Consider the following 9,285-nt stretch of genomic DNA (forward strand, 5'->3'; position numbering starts at 1 on the left):
GTGGCGGCGGGGTCGTCGGCGTCCATCGGAGGGGAACCGGATGCGTGGCCGGGGAAGGGGGCGAGGAGGCGCTCGGCGGTGCGGGGGCATGGACAGGTGGAGGATTTCCTTGGAAGGAATCGTGGGCGGTGAACGGTGGGGGAAGGCGGGCGGGCATTTTGCAGTTACGCCCTTGTAGATTGCACTTTTCTCCCTCGTAATATCTGTGTTTTTCGGATGGCTTTACTCCCTTTGCCCTAACCATTTTCTTTACTGCACACTCTCTCCGTAAAAAAATATAAGAGCGTTTACGCATCCGGTTCCTTCCAAGTAATAATTATGTTTTTCATGTTGTTAAATTTACGCACTTACCACTTTTGTTAGAAAAATTATACTTACCGCTTTGTTTTAACTAGCCCTGACAAAGTGTTGCGAGGATCGAATGCCACATTGATCGAGGCATCGAGGACATTGCCCAGGTAGGACACCATTAACCATGGTTGAACCAAAAACTTTGAAAAGAATGACCTACTGGTGCGGGCACACATATATTGGTGCGGCAGAAAAAGAGGGAAATTCACCAAGATGTCTTCGAGGGCGGTTGACTCGAAATTGCATCAACGTTCGAGAGTTGTGAAAACATTTGACTTTGTGGACCATGCGTCGGAGCTTAAAGTCATGAAATAAGTTGGCATAATATTAATCTATAAGAAAGACCTCACATGTGACATATGAGAGTAGTAATATAAACTTGTACATTGATGCAGCATGACAGATTATAGGTACAAAAACTAAATATGCAAACGAATTACTCCCATTGTAAAAAAACATAAGAGCATTTAGATCACTAGCTTTTATTTGTTTACGGAGGGAGTACCATGCAAAATCTGAGACCATGGTATGCAATCGGAACTACTCCACGCACGATACTACTGCACGACCTTTGCACGACGGGTGAATCCAGTGGCCGATGCCTTTTTCATTCATATGCATGTGCGGCTAGATTTCAGCATCGTGCGTGGATCGTGCGATTTCTGTTGTGTGCATAGCAGGACTCGTATGCAATTAAACAATCACATTTACTACCAACTTAGGCCACCTACCAATGCAACATAGATTAACCATAATTGCACAAATACAATACTGCAATGCATGTAATAAAATAATATCAATTTAGGATACATGTACAACAAGTACCAACTTAAAAGAATTCAACATTAATGATAACTAGCGAAATGTCTGTGTTGCCATAGAATAATAATAAAAACTGCACATAAACACTGATTTGGGAGGCGAGTGATGACATGAATGCATGAGGGTCAAAGACGGGCAACAAATCGGATGTCAACCTAGGTATCCATGGGCTCCACCTCTAGCCCACACATAATTCACTGTCGGAGCGACTACTTTGCATTTAAGAATGATTTAAACTGAATGAATCCATAAAAGTTTAAGAGGAAGTATCTTGGAAGCTTTAATCAAAAGAGTGCCACGACCAAGATTCATATGAGATGCATTTTTACAACAAATTTCCATGGGATTTTTCACACCCGCTATAAATTATTTCTTACACTCATTTTGAATCAATTTATCGAAGTACATGATATTTCTTGGATAAAAGTACATGCACCAGATGAGCTTGATTCTTTATTGTGGAAAATAATTTGGAAGGGTCGGAGAAACAACACCATATAAATTTACATGACATTCTTATACAAAGCATTGTAAACATTGAATCAAGTCAACCAAGACATTCAAATTTATTTTGATAACACATATAGTCTTTTGTTTCTCTGAATCATCAGGTGTATGAGGCACTTGCTCGATTTTGGCAGATGGGCGCCCTTACGTTTTACAAGGTTTTCTAGACCACATGCATCTACGAAAAACAATTAAGTTAGGTCAATTTCCCGGGCCTTTAGATCTATTTAGGTCAATGTTCCTATCCTTTGAGTTTGCTTTGAGATGCGTGTTTGATTGCCACGTGGTGAGCGTGTTGAAAATATGCCCTGGAAAAATAGTAAAGTATTATTTATTTCCTTTTTAATTATTGTTGTATTTCTATGATATAATTGCAATGATTCTTGAATGAGAGAGCTAGTCGTAAACTCTGTTGCATATGTGAAAACATACACCAGATAGATCCCTAGTATTGGCTCCAAGACTAGCTCATGTATTGCATACTATCTTGTTTTACTGATCATGAGCATTGTTAAAGTAACAAGGATGCCAACAGTAGTGAAAACACGTTGTTGGTTGAACAATGGTGTTGGACAAACCGAATACTTGTGTTATAGTACGAGGAATCGTCACTTAGTTGTCGATATTATCATATTATGTGTTAACATTACTTACGTCCTTAGACCATGAGAATATCATAAGCCTTCATACTGGATAGTTACTTTGAGGCTAGCAAACAGCTTACGGGCAAATCCAAAAAGCATGTCAAGATTCTTGATGATTCAAGACTGGGATTTGCTCCTCTGACGATGGAGGTACTCGCTAGGCACACTTGGTAGTACAGTATGCATCATCGTCCGACCAGACACAAGCGTGATAATGAGCATGTGGATACTAAATATGGAAACAAGAAAACGAAACCAAACGAGGAGCGAGGATAACTTGGTATTGTATCGATAAAAGTCTCGCCTCGGGTTTTGTAAATATATCACAAAGCAAAGGGAAGTATATGCGGAAACAAAATGTTCACTCGATAAAAATCTTCGTATAGGTGCGCAAATTAACATGGGTGTCCAGATCTTGCTTTTAGTTATTAACTCGAAGGTGTACCGGGTCATGTCCGCGTATAAATGAACCTGTAGGACCACACACTTAACTACTAATTCTCTTGGCGATCTCTTGTCCAGAATGACAAAGTGTTTCCTGGCAACTACTTCACTATGTGTGGATACCGTAGAGTGGTCGTCTATTTCGACTCTAGATGTTTGAGAAATTCTCGCGGCTGGCAGGTTTAACCTAGCTGCAGCAATCGATGAATTGATCACTTGCAGTGCAACAAAGATTATCAAATATTCCCGTAAGAATGTACAGTGATAGATCGCCATAACTTATCTGGTAGTTCACCCGAACCAATAAAAACAGTGTAAACATAAATTCTGGCGTGTAGAACGATAACTCCAAGGTGATGCTAGGCGTCTAGCGTCGCCTGACGATAAAACCCATGATTGCCCCCCTTCCGAGCCGTGTGAAGGCTGAAGGATTCACCCCCAACCGTTAACGTCACTCCTCCCACCCAAGGAACATGCATTAGTTGCCAAAAAGAACGTAAACACATACTCTTCTGAACTTCCTATCGTTATGCCTACGCCGTTCTTGTCTAAACGACCACTGGCGAGGAAGGAGATGAGATCCCCTGCGGTACATAGATTCGCGAGATATTTGCAGCAGCGCACCCACATCAACGCCTTGGGCGCTTGCAACAACTGTGTGGGACATCGACTACTGGCTACTGATACACGTCATGATCTGGAGGCATGAGAAGGAGGCGGGAGGGGGAGGCGAGAGAGGGCGTGCTTGCAGCATGATGGTGCAACATGGCGAGTTCTGACTGCTAAAGTGTCGTGATTTGGATCGGGGAAGGAAGGGAGACGAGAGATGTGAGAAGCGCCACTATGGATAATGGAAGAAAAGAGAGGAGACGGAGATATTTCTAGAGAAATGAAGATGTGATAAAGTCACATGTGGCCCCACGGGCTACGTGTCGAGCAGACGATCATCACGCCGATTCAAATCATTTTTCGTAGCTTTATCCTAATTAATGTGGTTTTCCAACTGTCTTATTCATTGTGACGATGCTACAAAAAATTAGTCAAAATTCTTGACTCGAAAACAAAGAATTTGGCATGCGGACCAAAAGGTTTTCCGTAATAATATTGGCGGACATTCACACCAGAAGTCCAATCCTAACAAACGTCCTCACAATAGACCTATCCAGATCTGACGGCTGCATTTTATTTGCCAAAGCCTCCTCACAAAATTAAACAACTGCCATGGCAGTTTAAAATACCAATCTTGCCTCACCCAATACATATAAAATTCCATTCAGGGGGTCGCAAATGTCATCCTAGCTAACAAACCGTCGCCAGCTATTGGGGTCCTAGATTTAGGATCCTAATAAGTGCCACACGTTGACATGAACATATGACAAGTTCGAATGTTTTTTATGGCAATTTTAGTGATGCGAAGATGATAACTTTAATTGTCAAGCATGACAACTTCCTTTTTGGATGGAAAGTTTTAATTTTTTTGTTTGTTCTTTCTTTTTTAATGACAATTTTAGTTGCAAAAAATATCATGACCGAAGTGCTTCATGCCACACGTGTGGCACTTATCATTTGCGTAGATTTATCCCAAGTAGTGTTAATTTCTAACTGTCTTTTTATACAGTGTTGGGATATTTTCATGTGGTGAAAACATTTTTCCAACTCGACACAACTAGGAGGCAGTTCTCCAGGGTGCAACCGGCGCATCCGGAAAAAGGCAGGGTCGTTCCTGCAATTCGGCCCGGGAATCCTCCCACGTGTCGGCCACGCCAGCGCGCTCTCGGCCGCGTGTCGTGTCATCGCGTCGACGTGGAAAAAGCAAACAGACAGTTGTTTTTTGAGGCAAAGCAAACAGACAGCTCCAGGCGGCCGCGGGCGACATCCGGAGTGGACCTGCAGCATTTCGTTCGTGGGCTAGGAAAACATACGCCCATTTTTTAACTGGAAAACAGAGGCCCGTTATTCTGTCTCACCCTGGACATGGTGCCTACATGGACATGCATTTGCCTAAAAAAAACAACTTGGACATGCATGCTATCACCAACAAAAAACTTGGACATGCATGCATGCTCAGCTGTGGTTAGCTAGGTTGCAGCCAAGGTCTCTGACGATGTGAATGTTGTTCAACCGCTGCCGAACAGAAACAACACAGATGTATATATACACAACAAAAGGCATTCTCGCCATCACACAAACGGACATGTGGACCAGCCGCCTGTTGGGTCCACATGTCATAGACACAAAGACAAATGCCTTAAAGCACCGAAGCATTGTCCCACGTAAACCAAAGAATTCAAATAACGAATGTATATTCATCTAGTGTATTATTCATTGACGACCTTTACACATGACTATACTCTCCGTGGCTATTTAAACTCCGAAACGATGAGATCTTATCCCTAGTATCATGTCTTGGTAAAACTAAAGCGGCCATGTAAGTAAACATTAAGAGTAAATACTCTTCACGAAACCATTCTCCTACCCATTCATCATCTTCTTTCTTTTTCCCTTTTTTATGGTGAAGCCTCTGAAAGACAAAATCAGAAGGGAATAATATAAATACTCCTAGATTAGAGGGACACGCATATATCACAGAATTCAGATTGTCGTGGTTAGAAATTAATATTACCTGTAGGTGCTGACACGGGAGAACCAGCAGGCGCCGGAGACACGGGAGAAGTAGGGGGCGCCAGCGGCGGCAGGGGTTGAGCTGTCGAACATCATCATGAATTCATTAACGATCCACACGGAACGAGAGAACAAAACACGTAAAAGCTGCAACTTACCGGAGCACGTGAGAAGCGTCCCTAGTGGCAGCATGGCGCCGCACCCGAGCGGCAGGATGAGCATCCGGATCGGATCGATGGGCCTCGGGAAGAGCTTGCTCATGCCGCCGTTCATGCCGTGACAGAGGCAGATGGGCGCGCCGCTGATGACCGACTTGAGGCCGTCGCAGCACGTGGCCGGGAGCGTGACGACGGTGATGTTGGTGAGGTAGTCCACGCATGGCGCCATCTGCATCAATGGCGTCAGGCACTCCGCGGGCGGTGGCGGCGATGGGGCGGCAGCAGAGCCAGCGCTGCGCGGGAAGTGTGGGAGGCCGGGCAGGCCTTGAGCTGGTGGAGCGCCTGGCGCGCCGGGGAGCGGCCCGAACAACGGTGGGAGCCCGGGGATCTGTGGCAATGGCGGGAAGGGAAAGCCGTCGAACAACGGCGGAAGGCCGGGGATCTGAGGCAGCGGGAGGGAGAAGCCGGGGGTGCCTCCGGCCTGGGCGGCGGCCTTGGACGAAGGATCTGCTTCTTCTTGGTTCGCGGTTGTGGTGGTGAACCCCTGCACCCTCGCTTCGGACGGCGGCAGCGTCGCTGCCACAGCCGTGAAAGCGAAGAGCAATGCCATGAGCTTGGAGATCGCCATTGGCTGCGTGGGGTAAGGAGCGGCTGGAGGTTAAGGTCGATGTGGACTGGCCGACTGGGACGTACGAGGTTCTCCTCATGCTTCATTTATAGTGCTCGGTACAGATTGAAAACACTTGAAAATACATGCAATACTTTGAACCGTTTTCCTTATAGCATCTCCAGCCGTTGGTCTTTCAGGGGCGCCTAAAATCATCGTCTGGAGGTGAGCCGGCGCAAAAAAACACCCTGAGACGAGTTTGTTTCCAGCCACCGCCCCAGGGCCGTCCTCAGACGCGTCTAGATTTTTTCAAAAAAAAAAGCGTTCAGCGAAGTTCGGCTAAACACGTCTAAATTTCAACAAACTTTGGCATATATTGGACATGTTCGCGGCTTTTTACATAGCAAATATATTTATAAAAGGAATTGGCTGAACGCGGAGTAGTCGCCGTCGTCGCCGCCATCCTCACCGCTGTCGTCATCGTCGGCCTTCTCCTCCTTGACGCGGTCGTCCCTGGTGGACCCCTGACCGGCATCGCCATGGCGGACTGGTGGCGGCGGCGCGTCGTCCTCGTCGCTGTCTTCGATGACGATGACGACTCTTTCGTCGCGGCCCCGGCGGCGCTGCTCGAACCGCCGCAGGGCGGCGCACTGGCGCTCCCTCGCCATCTTCAGGGAGTCCTTGTGCGCCCATTCCAGGGCCATGTCGTCGTCGAGCTCCACGTCGCCGTGCTTCGTCTTCACGGCGGGGAGACCCGGCTCCGTTTTCACCGGCACGAGCCCCGGCTCCGTCTTTGGCTTGACGAAGCGCGGAGGAGCTGACGAGGAGGCGCGCCGGCCGCCCTCGTTGATGACGATGCCGGCGCTGCGAGTGCGCCGGCCGAGCGGCGTCTCCGCCGCGGGCTCGGTCTTGACGTCGAGCAGCGCCGGAGAGCTGGAGGAGTGGGAAGAAGAGTGCGAGGAGGAAGACGAGGAGGAGCCGAACCTCCTGGGCATCCATTGCCCGGCGCGTCAGCGTTGGGCCGGGGCGGCCGCCCTCGCCGGGGGAGGGTATGCCAGCGGCGGGTTGTTGCCGCCATCAAGGTGCGTCAGCACGCCCTCAAGCGTGCGGCCGAGGACGCCCCACCACAGGTGGCGCCCCTCGCTGTTCTTCGTGCCGCCCACCACCGGCACCCTGTTGGTGGACGCCAGCCTCTGCTGCTGACGGTGTTCGAAGTACGCCGTCCACGCCGCGTGGTTGTCGGCGGCGTACTAGAGCAGGGCGAGCTGCTCGTCGGTGAGGGAGGAGCGCAGGATCTCTACCTCGGCGACGAAGTAGGGTGCGCGCGCCACGGCGTCGGGCAACGGGGGAATGGGCACTCCCCCGTTGTTGATCCTCCACCCCGTTGGCCCGGCGCGCATGTCCCGCGGTGCCGGGATGCTGGCCTTGAACAGGAGCCACGACTCCTGTTCGCGGAAAGCGGCGGCCGAAATCGTTGGCCGCCGCCTTGTCGCCGGGGAAACGTTCGGCCATCGAGAGAGGGACAGGGAGGGTTTGGGGTGGCGCACGGGAGAGGGAGAGGGAGGGCTCGACGGCGGCGCACGGGAAAGGTAGAGCTCGACGGCTAGGGCTGGTTTGGCCAGAGGCGAGGAAGGCCACCGGTTTATATAGCCGTGTTCGTGTGTACGCCGCGCCCGTGTGTACGTGCGCGGGAGGGGAGGCGTTGGCGCGCCGCCCCGTGACGTGTCGCCCGTGAGGAATCAATGACAAGGCTAACCGGCAACGGCAGCGCGGCAGCCGTGGCATTGATTCTCGCGGGAATTGAGGCGATGAGGGCGACGAAGCACCTGTCTCGCTGACTCGGCGGTTCCGCGGCTGTTTCACGCCAAAACAACTCGCCCCGGTGCCCCCGGACGCCCCCCAGCGCGTCGGGTTTGGTCTGGATCCGCCGACACTGATTTCGGCCTAGGCCGGCGAAAATCAGACTCCTGACGACACAACTAGATCATTTTATTAACGCCGGTATAAAAAAATCATCTGAAAAAGCCTTTCTGAAGGCACGGCTAAAGATGCTCTTAGGAGTCAAAGGTGCTATGCCGCTAGCTTTTGCTTCTAGACTTACAATATTTCTCGTCTCTACTATAGAGATAGCACGGAACATTTTGTTTAAGAAACAAATGTGTCAAATTATGATATATAGTTCAGCCGGGGAAAAAAGATACGGTAGTTCGTAACTAAAAAATGTACAATTTTTTTTAGCATCAATACAGACACAAGCGCTCATATACACGCGCATACACTTACCTCTATGAACGCACACACGAACACCCTACCCCTATGAGCACCTCCGAGAGACTGAGCCGGCATATCATCTTGAGATTTACGAAGTCACCGTAGGCGCCTCGTCGTCGACGGAAACGTCTCCTCCCACTGAAAGCGTATCGCCGGAAATCCTGAAATAAATTCAGGAAAATGCGAGCATCTGGATTTGAACCCTGATGGATTGGGGATACCACTGTCCACCTAACCAACTCAACCACAGGTTGATTCGCACGTATACTTTTCTTTAAGGCAACTAAAAAATGTACAAAAAGCCATGGAATGAGAGACCCGGTACAGGAGCCGTTGTGTGCGAGTCCTTAGCTTCTCTCGCCTGAAGGACTTTTTCCCTTCAATAGCAGAGGATCGGATGTTGATCCGTTGGCTGGGCAGTTGAGGTTGCTGTCAGTGCATTCGAATTTAAGTCCCGACTCAAATGTGTGGTACTTGTGGAGTTTTTTTTATATAAAAAAAATGCCAATGAAGGTTAGCTTTTGAGTTGGTCTAATTTTTTCCCTTTAGAATAGCAACTAGGCCGGCTTGTTTATCTGATTTTTTTGCTCACTCGTACGCAATCACTTCCTGGTTTAACTGTTTTTTTTCTTTCCAAGTGTTTATGTTTTTTTTGTTTTCACCAGGTATTTCACTTCTTTATCTGTTTTTATCTTTTATTGTTTTCTTTTATTTGTCTTGGTTTTTTTCTGGCCTTTTCTTTTCTTCTTCATTTTCTTTGGTTCTCTTTTTATCTTTCATATTTTCCATCGGTATTCTTCGTTTTCTTCCTTGGTTTTCACTGTTTTTCATTCCTTTTGTAGTTTTCTCTTTGGATTTT

At 48.3% G+C, this 9,285-nt stretch overlaps 1 protein-coding gene across 1 annotated transcript; it reads right to left on the reverse strand.

The window, feature by feature from the left end:
• Positions 1 to 5,275: 5,275 nt before the first annotated feature.
• On the reverse strand, positions 5,276 to 6,180 carry LOC119299920 (leucine-rich repeat extensin-like protein 5). The gene is made up of 3 exons (XM_037577033.1): positions 5,549 to 6,180; positions 5,392 to 5,472; positions 5,276 to 5,289 (listed from the first exon to the last, which is right to left on the reverse strand). Exons 1-3 carry the CDS (start codon positions 6,174 to 6,176, stop codon positions 5,276 to 5,278), a joined length of 723 nt encoding a protein of 240 aa, XP_037432930.1. The 5' UTR covers positions 6,177 to 6,180.
• Positions 6,181 to 9,285: the final 3,105 nt, after the last annotated feature.

Source organism: Triticum dicoccoides, chromosome 5A, assembly GCF_002162155.2.
Source record: "Triticum dicoccoides isolate Atlit2015 ecotype Zavitan chromosome 5A, WEW_v2.0, whole genome shotgun sequence".
Taxonomy (NCBI): domain Eukaryota; kingdom Viridiplantae; phylum Streptophyta; class Magnoliopsida; order Poales; family Poaceae; genus Triticum; species Triticum dicoccoides.

What these genes read in the sequence shown, in the direction of transcription:
- LOC119299920 (XM_037577033.1), bottom strand. Translation starts at nt 6,176, where the DNA reads ATGGCGATCTCCAAGCTCATGGCATTGCTCTTCGCTTTCACGGCTGTG. An exon ending in GACGCTTCTCACGTGCTCCG is followed by an intron (nt 5,473 to 5,548) that starts GTAAGTTGCAGC and finishes GATGTTCGACAG; the next exon opens with CTCAACCCCTGCCGCCGCTG.